Here is a 21151-nt window from a genome sequence, read left to right as displayed (position 1 = left end):
ATATTATCCCAAAGATTGCTCAGTGTGTGGTGTATTTCTTCAATTTTTGTCTAATTAATCTTTTCAACATTTTTCTTTTTTATAGCATCCTTCTGAACAACTTTCTTTATATACATATTCAATTTATTAATTCCTCTAGAATAGTTATCCACTTGGGTTGCAGAAAGGGCAGCACTATCATCAACATATATTGGGAGATTAGATTATAAGCTAGAGACAAAGAGTGAATCATTAATATAGATGTCATATTGTAGGGATCCAGGATATATCTTTTGGCTCCTTTGGACATTGGACTCCTTTGGACATTGGGATAGCCTCAATCAATTTTTGCCATTAATACGTCTAACTTTTATTGTAGTGTTTTTATGAAATATTGTTGCTAGTTGAAAAAAATGATGATCAATGCAAGATGCTGCCAATTTTCACCATTCTTGTGTTCATTATGGACATTCTGAACAGACACAGAAGCAGGCTTTAGATATTTCTATATTGAGGTGAGAATATTCTGGAAAATATCTAGAGTAGTCTAGATCTCCCTTGTGTCATTAAAAAGTACTAGCACACACTAACAATTTTCCTGCACTTGTTACAAGGGAGTTTAGACAATCATTTAAATATGAGCCAACAGTGTGTGGCAGCAGCCAAAAAGTCAATGCAATCCTGGGCTGCATTAATAGAGGGATAGACTCAAGATCACATGAAGTTCTAATATTGCTTTAGAAAGCCTTAGTAAGACCACACTTGGAATACTGCATCCATTTCTCATCACCACAATACAAAAAAGATGTTGAGACTTTGGAAAGAGTGCAGAGAAGAACAACAAAAATGATTAGGGGGCTGGAGGCTAAAACGTACAAAGAATGGTTACAGGAATTGAGTTTGTCTTGTCTAATGAAAAGAAGGGCTAGAGGTGTATGATATCAGTGTTCCAATATCTGAGAGGCTCCTGCAAAGATGAGGGGGTCAAACTATTTTCCAAAGCACCAAAAGGCAAGACAAGAAACACTGGTTGGAAACCAAGAAAAGAAGCAACTGTTGAAAGAAAAGTCTTCATCGTGGTTCGGTCCAAGCTGGGAATAAACATGGTGACTGCTTTAGAAAGAAGGTTGCAGTTTATTGAAGAGGAGAGCCAGACAGGAAGATGGCTCTGGAAAAAAGAGAGCGAACACATGTAGGGAGTGGGGTTTTATACCCTCTGGAGCCTTTTGTTTGGAGTTGTTTCCTGTTCCTGTTTGAGGCTTTGTATTTCCTATGTCATGTATTCTGACCTGAGTCTGGGTGTGCCCTTTAGCATCTGTGAGTTAATACTATTATGTCCTGTCTTAGACTTTGAGTGAGGTATGTAGATTTTCAGTGTCTTTGTCTTCTTAATCTTCTAGCTGGGGGCTTCCAACCTTCCTGGATTATTTACATCTTCATTTGTACAGAGCTGGTTTCTGCTTGGGGGAAGGAGACTTGGGGCTATTAAGAAAACTGGGCATGCTTTTCTGCCTCTTTAAAATCCTTTGAGGAAATATATTTTTCTGCCCTTTTAATATTTCTTTCTCTGGGGGGCTGACTTCCTACACAACCTTGAACTAAGGAGCAATTTCCTAACAGTGAGAACAATTAACCAATGGAATAACTTCCTTCAGAAGTTGTAGGTACTCAATCACTGAAGACTTTCAAAAAGAGACTGGACAACCATTTGTCTGAAGTGATATAGGGTCTCCTGCTCGAGCAGGGGGTTGGACTAGAAGATCTCTGAAGTCCCTTCCAATTCTATTATTCTATGTCAGTGGTGGCGAATCTATGGTACGGGTGCCAGAGGTGGCACTCAGAGCCCTCTCTGTGGGCACATGTGCCGTCGCCCCAGTCCTAGGCTTCAGCTGGGCTTTATAAAACCTTTTCGCTTTCCACAGTAGAGGAAAGAAACATTAACCTCTAAACAGAGGAAGTGCAGTTAGAGTGCTGCACTTTTGCTGTGTGCAAAAAAAAAAAAGTTCTATCAATCAGTCAATTTCAACTTCTTGCGGTGGAAAAAAAGATCTTGCAAAGTTGGAATTAATTGATTGAACTTTTTAGTCCCACCCAGTCTGCCATTACCACCGCAGCCACGCCCACCCAATGGGTCACACCCACCCAATGGCCACACCCACCCGGCACCCGACGATGCATAAGTGGGTTTTGGGTTGCAGTTTGGGCACTCGGTCTCTAAAAGATTCGCTATCACTGTTCTATGTTCTAACTAGTAAAAAAACTTAATAGGCTTTTGATATTGGAAAATAGGCAACCATTAGGTTTGTGCAGCAAATAGTCAGTTTCTAGGCAAAGTAGCTTATTTTGAAGAATATGAATGCCTCTCCCATTCCAGAAAGTGACCTCTCTCTCTAAGTCTCCTGTAGTTGAGTTATTTAATATTAGGAGCCTAAATTTAATGACCTTTTGAGTTAATCTCCATCCCCATATGTCCCTTATCCACAGGACAGTGAGAGAGAGAAAAGCTTTTAGTTATTTGTATATAAGGAGCTCATCTAAGCCATCCAAATGTTTGGACCATTTCTAAGTTTGGAAACCAAGTAGTCAGTTCAAGCACCCAATCTTCAAAATAGTTACAGATGTCATTGTATGTGAAACATGTACAGTATGTGTGTGTGGGTCGGGGGTATATATTAATAACAGATTTAAAACAGCAATGTTTAGCAGCAATGTTTAGCTTGATCAGCAGTGCAAGTGGATCAAAACAAAATATAAGAATGGAGTGAATCACATACAATTTAGAGGAAATTAACACTTGTTTAACTTCATGAGTTAGGGACTGTAAATTGCTCCAAAGATAGAATTAAAGCATGATCTGCCAATTTGGCATGCCAACCAGGAGTATTTTACAAGAGCAACCATGAAACCTTTCAAATATCTAGGCATTTATTTTCAGTCCTCTGCCTCCTGGAAATTTCCATCTAGAAGCCTTATGCTACAGGCACAAAAAACTTCCAGTGCAGTAACCAGATATGGAGCCATACAGGGGATACCTCTATGTCTACAGCAATTAAACTATTAAATGCTAAAATACTAAATCATTTGCTATATGTGAAAAATAGGGTGTATATAGGATAAAACTATTACTGCACTAGAAGGAGCCTAATCTAAATTCCTGAGGTCTGCTCCAAGCCCCTTGCTCAATTGCAAATATGCATTTCCTATTAGAACAGTGGTTCTCAACCTGTGGGTTGGGACCCCATTTGGGATCGAACGACCATTTCACGGGGATCGCCAAACAACGCAGTCCGCCATTTTCCCCCCTTTTCCTTAGCTGTGCTACTCCCTTTTATTCTATTGGCTTTTGAAAGCCAATAGAATAGACTCTCTGCCCTGCTGAGCCCGCCAAAAGTCCCATTCTGCAAACGTTGCTGCAAGTTGTCTGCAGCGAAGGTGAACTGTCTGGAAGCTTCTACCCCTCCCTGCTGAGCAACTACTAAAAATGTAAGTAAAAGAGGGCCAGGGGTGGGAGGTGGGAGGCCGGTGGGTGCAGGCAGGGTTGCTGGCATGCGTGGGGCCCGGCGGGTGCCTTACCTCCCTCAGGCTGGGCCAGCTGGTGGCCCAGCCGGTGGTTGGCCTGCGCCGTCGCTGCCGCTTGCCAGCTACGCCTCGGCCGGTGCAGGGGGCAGCACCACGCATGCACGGCGCTCCCGAGCAGGGAAAGTCCTCGACTTACGACCGGTTGAGTAGTCTTGACTTACGACCGGTTGGGTAGTCCTCGACTTACGACTGGTTGGGGGTCGCGGCATTAAAAATGTTGAGAACCACTGCATTAGAACTTGGCTAGGTCTCTGTTGAGGCCTGTTTGAGGTTCTTCCAGTTAAATGAATATATGGCGGTGAGTCTCTAGTCCAGCATGTATTGATAGACCAATCATAGTTTCCTCTGGAGCAGTGGTTCTCAACCTTTTTAATGCCGCGACCCCCAACCGGTCGTAAGTCGAGGACTACTCAACCGGTCGTAAGTCGAGGACTACTCAACTGGTGCAGCACCGTTTGCAGAATGGGACTTTTGGCGGGCTCAGCAGGGCAGAGACAGCCTGGACAATTCCTATTGGCTTTTGAAAGCCAATAGAATTAGACTCTATTCAAGAGAGTCTATTCTATTGGCTTTCAAAAGCCAATAGAATAAAAGGGAGTAGCACAGCTAAGGAAAAGGGGGAAAAAAATGGCGGATTGCGTTGCTTGGCGACCCCCGTGAAATGGTCGTTCGACCCCAAATGGGGTCCCGACCCACAGGTTGAAAACCACTGCTCTGGAGGAATCAAATTATATCTGACCTAGTTTACTGATATGGTTTACTGTGGACTTATCCCCCAGTTTTCTATGCTAGGTTTAGGTAAAGTGTGGACTGAGGTCAAGCAAAAAAAAAAATCTTGATATACAAAGGGATAGAATTAACATTTCACATCAGTATTATAATGAGCTCACACATCTGTTTTTAAGATCCTCAAATATTTTTAGTGTATCCTTGTGCTGTAACAGAACAATGCTTACATTAGTGTGCTTGAATGCCCTCAGTGATGTTGATGAGATAATTTAACACAGCTTGCTATTAAGGGTCCCTTTGCATATTTTCAGACCCTGAAATTAAGACAGTTGTGTATATAATCATAAAATGGGCTATTTATCATTTGTGAAGGAACAAATTAATCATGAATTGTTTGGACTTGTTCCAACAGGCAATTGTACATTTCTTGCTAAATGATCAGTACTATGAAGCTTCCAAAAAAGAGCAAATTTTGTGCTACAGCAATAGCTTTAGAAATTGCTGGACATAGCCTACATATGCTTCATTTCTGATATAAATGTTTTTTTAAAGTTGTATAGTTTGTATTTTATCTGTGTTTTAGTGTCTGTGAAGAGAAATAATTCCTATCTATAGGAAAGATTACCCAGTGATCATATCAGATACACATCTCTTTCTCTTGTACCATTTGAGTACAATTTTTGAAAAATCTGCTTAAGTTGTAACCCACAGTAGAGGAAAGAAACATTAACCTCTAAACAGAGGAAGTGCAGTTAGAGTGAGGAACTGAAAAAGTCTGTGCAAAGTACTGCCCTACGCCTTCACCATCTTGCTCATTTCCCCTTCTATTACTCAACAAGCCTGCTTCTCTACTAGAGATTCGGGCAAGAAGACCCAGTGGAAACAGGCCATGGATGATTTAGGTAAGTGATTCTTTTTTTAGTATAGCAAAAGAATAAAGACTGCAGAGATGGGTTTGTAATCGTACCCCAAAGAGGTTCATCTTATGGAGAATGGGAGAAACAGAAAACTGAAGACAGCAAGGAGACCTTGAACACAAGGCAGAGGCTTTGTGCCTTTAGCTGTTGCTTGATGGGTATACATTAGTACAGTTCCCTCCTCAAACCATAAAGATTGGATTGCTGTAAACCACAGCAACCTGTTTGGTTGTTGGTTTGCGAAAAAGTGAATCCACACTGAAATAATATTGGAGGAACCAAGAACCTAACTCAGGAGCAGAAACTGATGAAGTTTATTTTTTAATCAGGATTTTTTTTCTATGAGATTATATTTAAAACCTGATAACGTAGTGCAATAAGTAGAAGAATATTTAGGCAGGGGAAAAACATGTAAATTGTTAAAAGAACAAACATTTCATAATCAGAGCAGAACTAGGAAAATATTGATCCTGCTGTGCTAGTCCTCATAGATATCACAGAGATTGGAACCCCTCTAGCTATTTCTCTTGAAGTCTGTAACATTTTACTACACATTTTTTATGTTTTCAACATTAGGAAATAATAGAAGGATTCCATCATAATTTCTGTCATTTTTTATGGTATATCCAACCTGCCCTTACGTCTCGCATGCTGGTAGCCCTATATACTCTTTATATTTTTTAAAAGATGAAAAGTGAACAAATCTGTGACCAACAGTCCCATTCCTGATTTAAAAATAGTTTCTATCATCCTTGTAATGCAATAATACCACTAATAGTGACTTAGCAGTATTTTAAAATGCAATTATTATATTAAAGAGACTTAGGAAGGAAAGAAGTGCCACTTCTGTTCCACCAAAATCATTTTGGAATTAGCAATCAGCTACACGATGTTATTGGTGGGCAAGGAGGTATGATATGAAGATGAAATAAGCAGCCTTCGTTAATCCAATTTTGTCAGGAGGATTTTTTTAAACTTTCAGTTTGGTGAGTGCAATACCTTAGCAGCAGATTTTTGTGGTACCAAGCAATTCAGTTCTGTTACAATTATTAACACCGTTGTTAATAATGTGGGATAAAGGAGTGAAACACTTCCTATAGTTTCTGCACTCTTTTCTGAAGCTTGATCCAGAATTAAAATGTTCCATGCTAATTGAGATGAATACAATGGTCACGGTAGTAAAAACTAAAGAGAGGTTGAGGACGATAAACAAAAATCAAAGAAACCAGCTTAGAATTGATTATTTATTATACTGATTTATATAACCACCCACTTTCCAAATTGTAAGTCTGGGTAGTGACCAAAGTTGGCACTCTCTGAGTTCCTTCAATTAAACAATGTCATTTACTGGGCTTTGGAAGTGCAGCATCTCTGTAGTGGTTCCTCCCAAGTTTTGGATGGCCGCCATTTTACTGTTGTTTACAAAAGTCTTGAATACCTGGCTCTTCACCCAGGCCTTTGGGTGAGGGAGAGTGACACCCCTTGCTTCATCACACTTGCCATCTTTTATCTCTATCTCTTATTGATTTTTTTTGTAAGTAATTTCTTTGTTTAATTGCGAGACATCCAGAATTGTTGAGCTGGGGAGTGTACAAATTTAGTACGAGCATTATTATTTTAAAATATTTTGATTCTATAATATATATGGATTTATAGGATTAACCATTACCTACACAACATGATGTAGTTGCTTCTTAGTCAGCATTTACAAGCCAGATCAAAATTTTACAGTCTTCAGATGTGAGGATATATTATCAAAAGATTTCTTCAGTCTAAAAAATAGCTGCAAGTCCTCATTAGAAGTAATCAGAAATAACTGGCAAGAAGAACCTTTAAAAGTAATGGGATTTATTGAGATATGAAAGTGGTTTGATAACAACCACATGTCAACCTCAATCAATATATCAACATTCAAGCTACCAGTATATATGGCGTTTACAATCTAAAACAGACAAATAGGTTAAATTTGCAAGTACATAGTTTATATGTTTTTCCTGTTTCTAGCTTTTCATTGTTTCTTCACACACAAAAGGATGACTCTGTGTGAATGCTAAATCTCTTTCTTGTGTTTTTCTACTGCATCATAGTAATTTAGGGTTTCCATCTCTTGGTTATACTTAGCTTTTGGCTCCAACTTTTTCTGTGAATACATTTATTCTGGGAAGGATAGAATAATCCCTAAATTGATGATAAATTCTTTTTTGCCTCTCTGTTACAAGATATAGTTTGTTTTTTTCTATAGTGGCAGCAGTCTGGAATAGCAAGAGGTCTTTTCCTGCACTCCTGTTTGCCCCACCGTAGACCATCATAGATCAAGGAGATGTTTAATAGCAATATTATAGTTTTACAGATTCAGTAGTTATTTTGCTGCCAAAGAATTCACAGTGAGATGGGATGCACATACCAAAGGGCTTGTAGAAAACTAAGATAACAAGACAGAAATATTTAAACCATAATGGTTTTGTTTAGATGCTTTATTGGCAGAACTGGAACAAACCACAGAGAGCCTGAGTTTGAATGACTCAGACCCAAATGTTTGCTTTCTTCTGGAGCGCGACAACAAACCAAAACCAGTGGCAGCAATAACAGAAAGCCATCCTACCCAACACCCAAAATCAACACCTCAAGAAGCCAAAAAGGTATTTTCTTTAAAATATATAAGTCTTAGGAAGTTAAAAGTTATGAAAGGAAGTGCTCACAAATTTGAACCTACTAGAAAATTTTTTCCAGCCCTTGGCTTATCCCTGTTCTGATGTATAACAGATTCTTTACTGAGAAGTCCATTTGCTTGCCTTTCTCTCCAATTTGTACCTGGAACACAGATGACCATTACAATATGTAGAAGAACTGGTTCCAGAATGGGAGATGATAGTTTAGACTAGAGGTTGCTTTAGAACAGTGTTTCCCAAACTTGACAATTTTAAGGCATGAGGACTTCAACTCCCAGAATTCCACAGCCAGCAACGCTGGCTGTGGAATTCTGGGAGTTGAAGTCCTCATGCCTTAAAATTGTCAAGTTTGGGAAACACTGCTTTAGAAGAACAGGGCAGTGCAACATTTTCTGAATGGCTGAAGTTATCAGCATGATAATAACCAGAAACCAAGCATTTTCTTTAGGCAGTATTCTTACACAAATCTGCTGTATATATATTTCCAGGTAGAACCAGCACCCAATGTTCAAACCCATAAAGAAGATGCAGGTAATATTTACAGGTAACTATTATTACAGAAAAAAAGATAAACAGACCTCAAATTATTCTACTGTTTTGCAATTCATGTCTTCTAAAGCTGTGTCACTGTCCTCACTTCTCTCTGCTTACTAAAGAAATTAGAAAGATCAGTTTCATTACAAAAAGCTCATTTCCAGTCTGTAACATGACATTTTAATCACTTTCCCATGGATTAAATAAAGGTTTCTTAGCACATTTACCAATGTAAGAATGTCTGTTTTTTTATCCAATAGATCCTATCTATAGGTTGGAGCTACCAAGGCACATTTTGCATTTTGATAGAATGTGTGGCACCTTATTGGAATGAGATGGAACTTGCCCAATAAAAAATGTGCGCTAGAGTGTATTTGGTCAGTTATATATGCAAACGGTTATCAATTCTCCTTAGCCATTAATTCTAGGTTACTCACAATCAGCTTCTAGTAGGATGCTACAATTGAGTCACTTTATTTCAGTTTCTGAGGGTTAACATTACCAAACCGATAGTTATAACATTAATTTTCAAAACGGAATCGTTGGTATTTTAAATACCATTTAATATTTGTCTGTACAATACTCAGAAGGCTGAATGTAAATATATTATGAGTCAGAAATATAAAGCACTGGAAATTAGTCATCCTTATTTCCAAGAACCCTGGATGATTTAGTATATAATGTAATTTTTGGTTTTCAGAGTGGGTGAAAATTATACTGGATTTTTTTTTATTATCGTCCATAATATACACTTATGCCATCTAACCAGAAAATTTTAGGGTGGCTTAAAGTTAATAAATTAATCAGACATTAGCATAAAAGTTGAGTGTTGCAACTCAATGTTTTTTCTTCATAGTGAAAGTTTCAACTGCTTTATAAAAGGAATATTTTCATTTGCCAGTTCATTGCTTAAGGATGATGAGCAAAAGACAGATAAATTAAATGACATGAAAATGTGTGGTCCCCACATATTGCATTACATTTCTGTAGCATTTCACAAATTGGGCTGTCTTACACATGCATGCAATCTGTCTGTACTGTATAGAAAACGGGAAATCAGTAAGAGGACAGGCAGAATTATTGCTTGCCTAATACAAATACAATAGAACAGCAAATAAATCACAGGTTTTGCCATTCATACATTTGAGCCACATTCTGAGATGAACTTTTGAGATCAGTAAGTAAATAACTGAAATAGTGGGTTGGTTTTTGAGCAGGTATTATATATAATGACAGGATAAATTTAAAGATTTACTTTTTATTCCTTTCAGTTGGTTGATCATAAATATTTCTCTTTTTTTAGCAAAATTTTACCTCCACAGCAAACATCTTCTACCTCAATTGCTCAGGAACTGGATGATCTTTTGGCTTGTTTAGGAACAATCCAATCCAAGGTGAATAATGGGTTTCTAACCTAAATACATTTTGAAATGAAAACTGATTGTTTATACAAGCAGTAATAAATTCCCAATTCTAGGAGTTGCAGTCCACATATACTGAATTTGCCCAAGGTTGAAAAACACTGACAAATAAATTAAGGAAAGATGTCTACAGTTTGCCTACATTCAAGTCAGCTTGCATACTTCAAATATACATTGACAGGAAAAAAAATCATAAAGGGAGAGTACAGGGTTTAAAAATAGTTAAGAGGTAAAAATGGAGGCTATCATGAGTACTATTATTCTGAATGTCTTTAAATTACTTCTCAAGATAGTTGTATATATCCTATGCTTCTGTATATATCTAGTTTATTTTATGACTGCATGTTGTTCTTGGCTTTTTTTTCCTGGTCCTATGTCTTTGATCACTGCAGCCTCCCTGACTACCTATGCTTCAGATCTGGAAAAGAACTGTAGGACAGGGTTTTCGTAACATTATCTTGGTTGTTTGAACATAGGAAGTTAGGGGAGTGAAAAGCCTTGTACAGATGAGTGTATAAAATAAAACAGAACACAAACCATGTCCTTACTGTATTACATAATTAAGACTTCTTAGATTTGCTATTCAAATGGAAAAGTATGGTTCTATTTGTTCCAAATATTTTTTTCAGTAAGGAAAAGATGTGAGGATATATATGTGAGAGTTATATGTCATCTAAAATGTTTTATAAAAGCATGTGGATGTTGCAGGTTGATAGATCAATAAAAACCTGTTCTGGAAGCAGAGAAAGTTATACAAAAAGATAGAGAACTGCAAATTATTTGTTCTCCTGCAGGTTTCAGATGACCTGGCCTCCTCTGGCCAGTCAACATCAGCAGAAGGGAATACCACTGACAACCTAGACAGCATGTTGAAGAGTTTGACTGATGATATGCAGGACCTTGGTGTTACTACTGTGCCGAAGGGCAACTGTGCCTTTTGCCACAAACCTATTGCTGGAAAGGTACGCATGGGCATGGGAATTAAGGATCTAGTTATCTCCTCTTTTTACCATTCTCAATCTCACCGAGATTGCTACAATCAATTGCTTATTTGTCACACTTTTAAATTGCATGGCATGTATAGCCAAGAAGGCAAATTAGAGTATCTTCTTTTGCAATTTTATTACTGAGAATCTTTATGTCTTAGCCTAAAGAGATTCTATTGCTCGCTAAGCCAATGAGGGGAGATTGATGTAAAACAGAGCACCTTTAAGAATATGTAACTTCTGGGTAGAGAAAGAAGTATCTTTACCCAATATCTTCAACTAAACCTTTAATGAATTCTAGGTGGTTACAGCTCTGGGAAAGATATGGCATCCTGAACACTTCACATGTGCTCATTGTGGAACAGAAATGGGTTCCCGGCCATTCTTTGAGCGGGACAACAAAGCTTACTGCCAAGAAGACTACCATCAGCTCTTCTCTCCTCACTGTGCTTACTGTACTGCGCCTATCAAAGAGGTATGAATCACTGTTTCTGCCATCTGATGATCAACTGCCTTCATTGTAAGGACCTGCTTCAAAACCTCATCCCAAGAAAGCAGGACTTTCTGGAATGGAACAACTCCATTCCAAAAGGAACTTTTATTAGGAGAAGCTGACAGCAGGCAAAGAAGGCAGGATCTGAGGGTTTCCCACTCAGATCAATAGGTTAAAGGAGCATCAAGCAAACCCCACCCCAATAGTTGATCCATTCAGTTCAAACGAGCCAATCCCTAGGTGTTCAGTCCGTTGTGGGAACGGAGCTGATAATGGAGTCCATTCCCATGCTTGTGAAGATGTTGTTGGGTCTTTGCACCTTCTCTTTCATAGCGAGAGATAAGCCAGATGGCCGGAGGCACATTCCTTTCTCACCCCAGGTTGACATCAAGGGGGAACAGTTCAAAGAGCAAGCAGATAGGAAAGGCAGAGAGGATGCATTGTAGCTAAGCAAAAAGAGAAATGATGCAATCCGTAGAGCCTCTCCCCTGCCCCCAGGAGAATGACAGAACCCATAGGAAGAAACCAAAAGAGAACAGAACCACCCTCCAACAAAGAAATGGGTTATGACATTCATAACTGGTCCTAAACATTAGCTATCTGGGGCTAAAGATAAAATGATGCCACCCTTCCTATTCCATGTACCAAAGATGCCCAAGCAACAGTGGAATTGCACTTTCAGCACTAAGGATGTAAAAACCTCTTTCGCCAAATCTGATCATCTAGCCAAAGATCTGCAAGATAGGCTGCAAAGTTCCCATGGCTTTGCAATTCAGCACCTCACTGCTGTCCTGTATGATCTGCCCATTAATGTAAATGTTTCTGTTTGTCTACTGGAAGCTTTGTACCTGAATTTTGCCTGTTTCAGAGTAGGGACAAGCTGGGTATATATCTTTCGTGCCTGCCATCTTTTCTTTGTCATATATACCGGTAACACTATTCCAGTAAAGCTTTCTTGCTTTCTTTGCAGAAAATCCTAACAGCTATGGATCAGACTTGGCATCCTGAGCATTTTTTTTGTGCACATTGTGGGACTGTGTTTGGTGATGGTGGTGAGTCATTATTTCTCAGAATTCCTGACTTGGCTTTTGCAAGCTTGTTTAGTGTCTATATCTATTGGTATAAATGTAATCTAGGTAGATGAGTGTGAAACATTTCTAAGTAGAAGCATTCTTACCCACAAATGTCTCATTCCTACTCTGCAGGAAGTGATTCAATATTATACACAAGCAAAGAAAAAATTGAGGATGTCTTGTATATGAATTTACAAATGAGAAAATGGATGGAGCATTTTTAAAGATGGAAAATGCCACTAGAAATTTGCCAGTAGGATGGAGTAAGGAATCTTGTTGAAAGTTGCAAAAATGGCTGTGAATAAATGTTTGCTTTTTGTCCACATTTGTTATATAGAAGTCAGATTTTTTATATTTCAGGAGAAATATACAAATGCAGAGGAAGTGGGGTGTTTACATGTACAATAAAACAAGAAAAGATAGGATCAAGAATGAATGAAAGAACAAATGAATGAATACATGAGTGAATGGGTACTGAATGAATGTGGACTGGATTAAAAAAAGGGGAGTACTAAAGAAGTACCCGGTATCATAGTTTTCTTTGAATGCATTTTATCTCTCCTGAGTGTAAGCAATATACAGAGCATCAGAGGGGAGCACTGATTAAAATGTTTCAATTTCATTTTTGCTGGGTAGCATGTTGCAAATAATTATTTTTTTCTGCTTGACAAACAACAATCAGAAAAGCATCAGCACACTCACAGTGGGATTTGATCACAGACTAGCACTAATAGGACACCAGGAACTGAGATCCAGTAATTAGCTCCTAGGGGGATCTCTGAGCCCATATCGGTAAACTCGGGTCCCCAAGCTCCTAATTAGAACTAGAATGCAAAAAGTTTTACAGGTCAATTTAGAGATGAGCTGGATTCTTCCTAAATTAAGTCTTTTAAACAACCCAAGGGCACTATTCATTCTTTCTTGGCCACGCGGGAGGGTTTTCCCTGAGCATTGCTCAGAATTATTGCTTCAAGCTTTTGGAAGCAACTTTCAGAACTTTATTGCATTGGCAGCAATTTCTTCATCTTTGGTGTGGTAACCGCATTGTGCAATTATGGATTGTTTCTCTTGAAACATGTAAGAATTGCAGAAGTTTAGCAAGGGATTATCTGACCCCACGGTGAACCAAATTATATTTTTACCAGAATGAATGGTAGCAAGCTGGTTAGTGGCATGAGCAGGGGTGATTTGTACAATTATCATTCTCTTCTTGACTATGGAAGCTCACATTGACTAGGTTGTGAATTCTGATTCGGCAGCAGAAACTTTTTATTTATTTAATCAAGTTTATTTATTTTACCTTAACATGTTTTATAAAGAGAAATACAGGTAGTCCTCGACTTATGACCACAACTGAGCCCAAAATTTCTGTTGCTAAGTGAGAGAGTTGTCATGTGAGTTTTGCTCCATTTTATGATCTTTCTTGCCACAGTTGTTAAGTGAATCACTGCAGTTGTTAAGTTAGTAGCATGGTTGTTAAATGAATCTGGCTGGCCCATTGACTTTGCTGGACACAATTTATGGACTGCAATCATCATATGTCCATCAGTTGCCAAGTGTCTCAATTTTGATGACATGAGTATGACGATGCTGCAATGGTTGTAAGTGTGAAAAATGGCCATAAATCACTTTTTTCAGTGCCATTTTAACTTCAAACCATCACTAAATGAACTGTTGTAAATTGAGGACTACCTGTACATAAAAATGGGGAAAAGAAAATTTAAAAAAGAAAAACACTTTATTCCCCAAAAATTATATTTGAAGTCAAGAAAAGTCCTTAAAATAGTCATTGTAATAATAGGTTTAATTTAACTGTTTTCCAGATTCTGCTCACATCTGTCCAATAGATTTTTGGTCCCAATTTTTGAAATAGAATTATTCCATAAATAACTATTTCTCTAAATATTAAAAGGCCTTAACATAAAAATCCAGTCTACAAACCAACAGAGCTCAAACATATCTAGTAGCTCACAGTCTCAGAAACCAAACACCCTTTCAACTATGTTATCAGTCCAAGCAATTAATGGAAATGAGCAAAAGCTTTCCAATAAAGCCAACAAAAGCTGATTCACTGCTGAATTTTCATTCCACAAAGATATATTGTACTGTAATAAAAAAAATAAGTTCAATTATATTTTTGAAAAATTGCTAAATTAAAAGTACCTTTTTCAAAAGAGATTTTTAATTAAGCCAATAAATTCTAGGTGTTCTATTTTCTTATATAACTTTCCTCAACAATTTATCAATTTCAAGTAACTATTTTGAATTAACACTGAAATTGTCAGGCATGAGAAACCAGGTCCACACTTGAGCGTTCAATTTACGGTAGCTGATTTATTGCTAAAAACCTATGCATAGAAATGTCAACTAACAGTCAGCACCTGGTTAGAGCTAAGTTAAGTTTCAGTGGGGTCTGGATGCAGTTCATTTGAGGTTACATAAAGACTCTAAACCGGGGGTGTCAAACTCACAACGTCACATGACGTGTCACAACGTATTGCAACTTTTTCCCCATTGCTGGAGCTGGGGTGGGCATGGTTTCAGCATGATGTCACTGCCTCTTAGAATATTCTTCATCTTCTCAGTTTAATCTAAAAAGTAAATATTTAGCAAATTGAGCTGATGATTGCATACTTGCCATTTTAAAGCCTGGGATATCTGGGTAGTATCTCACTCAAATATTAACCATACTAATATTTCTTAGACAAGGTATTGCACCAAATGAGAGATAGTAAAAGTTTAGAGGAAATCAAATTGCAGATGTTCCTAATATCAAACTCTATCTTTAATGGCTTCTCATTTAAAGCTCATCCTTGTTTTTGCTTCAAAATCTTTTTCAAAAAAATCCTCCACTTTTCTGCATCACAGCAATTTGCCTTTGCTGTAGTTCCTGTGATGATTTTTTTCTTTAAGCTATGTAAGGAGTCTTAGGCTTTCTTGAAACAGAGCAAATCTAAAAATCTAAATTTTCATGTTTATCTATTGTGTGTGAAAGATAAGGGGGCAGAACTTAATGTACCAGAATTTTGTCTAGAATGGTTCATCTGCACTGATAATTTATCTGTTCTTGGCTTAACTTCTTGGAATCCTCTTGTGGTCATAACAGCAAATCTTTTAACCTTTACTAATTGATTCAGTAACTCTTAAACTTTCTGATACAGCCAGCTCATGCAAAGCATCTACTCCGATTGTACAGCCTCCTATTGAAAATATTTGTCACATAACGTCTTGTGAATGCCCTTTCTTTATTATAGTTTTTGTAAATTAACATATGCATTAACAGATTAACAGCATGCTTGTATTTTTTGTTCAAACAAAGTATTTCATTCTAGTACAATATGAAAACTTTAGCTGGAGTAGAATTGGGTCGTAAAAAGTGGCCAGTTTTTTCCCCCCTAGAAAATATAAAGCTCCATTATACTCAGAAGGGTGCAGGAAAGCCTATCGGCATCATTTTCTTTGTCCAGCTTGGTCACCAATTCATGGAATGTATAGAAATCCCTCCATGCTGAGTTTATGCATACTACATAGACTCTCTACATACATTGGCACAAATGAGATCTCAGAACATCCTGAGTGTTGCTGCTCCACAGAGATCTAAGATGTCATTTTTTGCCAGTTTATCGCACCTTTTCTGTTTCATCTTAAAAGGCTACTCCGGTGAATCGGATTATAATAACATTTCTTTTACTAAGCTATGCAATGAAATAATGCATAATAAATAATGATTAACAAATCATTAATTATTATTAATCAACATTAAGTAATAAAGTTAAGACTTGGACTAGAAGACCTCCAAGGTCGCTTCCAGTTCTGTTATTCTGTGTTCTGTAAGAAAATGTTGTAATTCAGTCTTTAAACCTTGGAAACCAGCAGAAATATTTAGTCGCTGTCTGTCTATCTAGCTGTTTATGGTATACAGAAGGTAACTATCCAAGATACATTCTAGCTGGAGGTTCCTGGCTGCCTTTGGCTCAGAAACTCAGTCCTTATCAGTCTGGCTCCCTGAGTACACCTCCTCTGGCTGTGAGCGGAGGCTCATCTGGAAATAGAGAATGATGGGTGTGACAAGAACACAGGGGCAGCTTCATTGTCCACCATACAGACACTGCAGTGCAGCCTTATGTGGCCATTTTGGACACTTTCTTCCCAGGAAGCAATCAAGCTACCATTATTCAAAACTCCTAATAAATAAATAGACTTAGGGCACATGTGGTCATGGTCACAATATTATACCCAACCTATAACCAAATTCTTTGCCCGCTTATCTCAATCCATCATTGCTTAGCCATAGCTATTCCATTACAGGTGTTATTTTTAGAACTAGATTTTTTAATTTGTAAGTCATTCATGCATGCATTAAAAATGTATTGCTTCCTTTATTGTATATTGTAGAATATCACAATCTATTTTTAATTTTTAATGTTTAATATTCTGTAAAGCCAAAAAGAAACAAGAATATAAAATAACAGTGCCAAACTATCAACATTTAATCATAGATTATTTATGACATTCAATTTATCAGTAGAAGAGTTATTATTAGCAGCACAACATACTGTATTTAATTTTTCCAGAACCAATAAAAATGTGATTCATTGCTTAGAGAAGTCAGCATTCAAATTTTATCAGTCACTTTTTCCATAAGAACAATTAACCATACTTTTGCATGCCAATTATTCAATGATAGGTTATCTAGAAATTTCAGTTTTGAGCAACTTTCAATTCTGCAGCCAGAAGTAAGAATACAATACTTTTTATTTAGAATTATCTCCCTCAATAAAATGTAATAATCACAATGTAATCATTCAATTCCACAATGTGAATTGAACACATTCTACTTTTTGTTTAGTTATTATTCTTTTGTTTGTTGTTATTCTAATTTCTTTGAATAGTATCTTCCAGGAATTCACTACCTTTTCATAAGTCTACCGCAACTGAAAAAAATACCGTATTCCTTTCTGATTCCAAGCCCTATAACAATTTGATGAATGACTATGGATCATTCATGCTAATCTAGTTAGAGTTAAATGCCGGTGATGTAATATCTTCCACTGCATTTCTTCTATGGAAGCTAAGAGAAAGCCATTAATTACAGATTCCTTTCTACCAGTCTCTTAAGTCTCCATCTCTCTTTTCTTCCTGTCTCTATCCTGTTTCTTCCTGCCTTTATGGCAAAACATGCATCTGTAAGAACTCATAAAAACAACTATATATCAAAATAGTTCTTGCTTTGTAGCAAGATCTTTAACAGATCAATGTTGAACTAGGCTGAGGATCAGGGACCCTAATAAAAGAGTCTCTCTTTTCCTACTGCTTTTCCAATCAAAGAGATAGCATGCCTTTGTGTCTGTGTGAGAGGAATTCACTGTTTTTAATGATTATCTTCCCAAACCTTCTCCTGTAGGTTACCATGTGAAAGATGGAAAGCCATACTGCCAGAAAGATTTCCAAAGCATTTTTTCTCCCAAATGCAGAGGCTGTGATCGTCCTGTGATGAATCAATATTTGTCAGCTCTGAATGCTGTATGGCACCCCGAATGTTTTGTATGCAGGGTAAGCATGCAGAAGTACGGTAGTTATGGAACATTTATGTGGTGGCATTTGGGTTAGTGGTACAGCCAATATTTAAGGGGCTCTAAATAGACTTTGGTCACAATCTTGAATATAATTAGACTTCTTAAATCCCAGCTAATTAATTTGTTATTTATATTTTGATATAGGAAAGTCTCTCAAACTAAAAATATTAAAATATGATATTAAACCTGTACTATAAAGCATGTGTGTATTTTTGTGTGTGTACACACATACCTACATGTATACACATACACACATATACCCACTATCCAAATATTGGTGGCAGCACATTAGTTTTATTAAAAGGGGAAGACACTCTGCAACACAGTTCAAATTGTCATATTAGCAAAAAGTGGCTCCGTTCTTGAGTGTCTATTGACCTGGATACCTGCATTGAAAAACCTTGGCCAGGATTAGCTGTTTTTGTAAGCTTCTATCCTGGATGGATTTATGTTTCAAACATAATTCCAAGAAGAAAATGATGAATTAGGAAAAAAAACCAGCCAAACCTATTTATTTTAAATAGTAGTGGACTAGCAATGAATGTGCTCTTGTCAATGCAGCATTGGGAAGAATCTAACCCTATGCCAATCTCAGTAATATTTTTTATGCCCTGACACAGGCTCCTTTCCTCTGTTTTCAGGATTGTTGCTGCAGTTTTACTGATGGTTCTTTCTTCGAACTAAAAGGCCAGCCCTACTGTGAGCTTCACTTCCACCATCATCAGGGAACCGTGTGTCACGGTTGTGGAAAACCAATTGTTGGGCGGTGTGTCAGTGCCATGGGGCACAAGTTTCACCCAGAGCACTTTGTTTGTGCCTTTTGCCTTACTCAGTTGCACAATGGTATTTTTCAGGAGCAGAATGGTAAAACCTACTGTCACTCTTGCTTTAAAAAACTCTTTGTTTAACTTAAAAGTATGTGAAATATTAAGACTATAAGCCTCAGGACAATTCCTTGGCATATAGAGCTTCCTGAGATTTTCTCTTGAGTAAAAAAAAAACTCCACCAAATTAGGCAACATTAAATATTATAGCACACTATTACACTTTAATGTTTTCAAATTAATCAGCTGTTAGGCATGTACCTTTTGTGTTGAACTTAAATAACTTTACTAGAATTCATTATCTGGGTATTTGTGATTTTTAGAAATATTAAGAGCAGCTTCTCTCTCTCTCTCTCTCTCTCTCTCTCTCTCTCTCTCTCTCTCTCTCTTCCCCCCCATACACACACACACACACACACACACACACACACACACACACACACATTAAAATGAAAAAAAATAGTAGCTCTTCTTCTCTGAAAAGTTTTTTGAGTTTTTTTTCAACAAGTTGGTTTTTTAACTAATACATATTCATCTGCAGAAATATCTTTCATTATTTCTATAACTTATGTAACTAATAGCAGAAACCTATGTTATCTTGAAGTAGATAAGCTGCAAATTATAGAAAATCTTTCAAAAGTCACTTAGGCTTACTTCCTGATCAGGATGGATACAACTGTTCCGAGTAGGATAATCTCATTTAAAATTGTATTTAGATGACAAGGGGAAGATATACCAATGCATCTTGAAATCAATAGCTTTTTAATGCTAGACTTGTGCAAAATTGCATTACAGATGCAAGTATAGTCTGTGGAGTAAACGATGTGGAAAGGGTGTACTTCTCCCTGTGCTACACTACATCTTGGCCATCTGATTCTGTTCATTCTGATTGGCTCAGGCAGCAGAGTTCCATTAAGGTATCTTTTATATAAATAGCTCATCTCTCAGGGTTAGTATCATAATGCCCTAGCAAAATCAGTCATCTATCTTTTTAATCTGCTAAATCTTATGTACAGTATGTATGCAAGCAGCCTCTTGCCAGATTATTTGAATATTCATCCTCCCCTTAATCTTCTTAAGTTGTCATACACACTGATGAAGTATGTCTTTGTTATCTTCGTTTCTAAACAATTAAATGATACACAAAGAACAATAAATTTTATTTTCTTGTTGGTCATGTGTGTTTGACTTTTAGAACTACAATATTTTGCATGCAAATCTGATTGATGCTAATCAGCTTAAAAATAAGAAGTAACCTTTCTACTATGTTAAGATAAATAAGATAAGATAAGATAAGATAAGATAAGATAAGATAAGATAACCTTTGTCATTTTTTTACTGTGGGCACAACGGCACACATCAAAAATGAAATTTAGTTGTCCGCTCTCAAGTGAAAAACACACATGACACACACCTAAACATACTATGAACAACATATGTACAGACCCACACCCCAACATATGCGTAGCAAATAAATATTAAATACTGTCCATCTTGAATATATAATGGAAGGAGGAAGCTTGAGAGTTCACAAGGTTAATGCTGTATGGAATGAAACTATGGCTGAATCTGGATGTTCTGCTACGGATACCACGAAGCCTCTTCCCAGAAGGTAACAAGGGAAACAGGTTGTGAAAAGGATGTGTAGTGTCCCAGATAATCTTACGGGCCCTGCTCAAGCAATGCTTCTGTGCTATGTCCTGGATGGGAGGGAGAGAACTATTAGGGTTGGCTCTAACAACACAAATTTATATAAAAAAATAAAACTAGGAATGAAAGATCCAAAAGAGATGCAATAATTCAACAATAATAATGTTAACAAGAAAACAAATGTAAAAATTAAATATAAAAGCAGAATCAATCACTGCATATCCTAATGAAAACAGTAGTCACAAAGTACATAACGGCATTCTTCAAGAAGTTGTTGAAATATTAAATACACATCATTTGTATTTATTTTATATAAATAATAAATAAAATAAAATCTGTGTCAATTCACCCAGCTTGCTTAATATGACATAAAGATGGCCCATTTCCTGTTTTACATGGGCATATTTTCATAGTGGAGCCTCAATCTCATAGGTAGCCCATTGCTGAGGTGGGCTGAAGCCACTTACATGTTCCAACTTGTAAATTGATAGTTTCTTTTTTATGATGCTTTGCAAAACTAATTCTGAACATGCTGCACTATCTTCTAGAGAATCCAAGACCTTTGAATTAGTTATATAGACCCTGACAATTTATTCTTCGAAAGGGCAGATAGAATAGGCTTTCGACTTCAAAATTACTGCTCTCAAAATATTGAGAACATGATGGACAAGAAAGAAATGATGTTAATTTACAGTAAGTTGATTGTTATTCAAATATTTAC

General features: G+C 37.1%; 1 protein-coding gene across 1 annotated transcript; it reads left to right on the top strand.

Moving 5' to 3' along the window:
• Positions 1-5098: 5098 nt before the first annotated feature.
• Positions 5099-19952, top strand: LPXN (leupaxin). Its single transcript, XM_039341256.1, has 9 exons — positions 5099-5189; positions 7674-7843; positions 8362-8417; positions 9711-9801; positions 10623-10790; positions 11116-11289; positions 12278-12359; positions 17785-17933; positions 18598-19952. Exons 1-9 carry the CDS (start codon positions 5177-5179, stop codon positions 18862-18864), a joined length of 1170 nt encoding a protein of 389 aa, XP_039197190.1. The 5' UTR covers positions 5099-5176; the 3' UTR covers positions 18865-19952.
• The last annotated feature ends 1199 nt before the right edge of the window (positions 19953-21151 follow it).

The sequence above is a fragment of the Crotalus tigris genome, unplaced genomic scaffold (assembly GCF_016545835.1).
Source record: "Crotalus tigris isolate CLP2741 ecotype Arizona unplaced genomic scaffold, ASM1654583v1 scf7180000017764.6130737, whole genome shotgun sequence".
Classification (NCBI taxonomy): Eukaryota; Metazoa; Chordata; class Lepidosauria; order Squamata; family Viperidae; genus Crotalus; species Crotalus tigris.
This window is presented reverse-complemented; position numbering and strand designations above follow the sequence as displayed.

Coding starts and splice junctions, on each gene's coding strand:
- LPXN (XM_039341256.1), top strand. Junction 9,802..10,622: donor TAGGAACAATCCAATCCAAG/GTGAATAATGGG, acceptor GTTCTCCTGCAG/GTTTCAGATGACCTGGCCTC. Junction 17,934..18,597: donor CCGAATGTTTTGTATGCAGG/GTAAGCATGCAG, acceptor CTCTGTTTTCAG/GATTGTTGCTGCAGTTTTAC.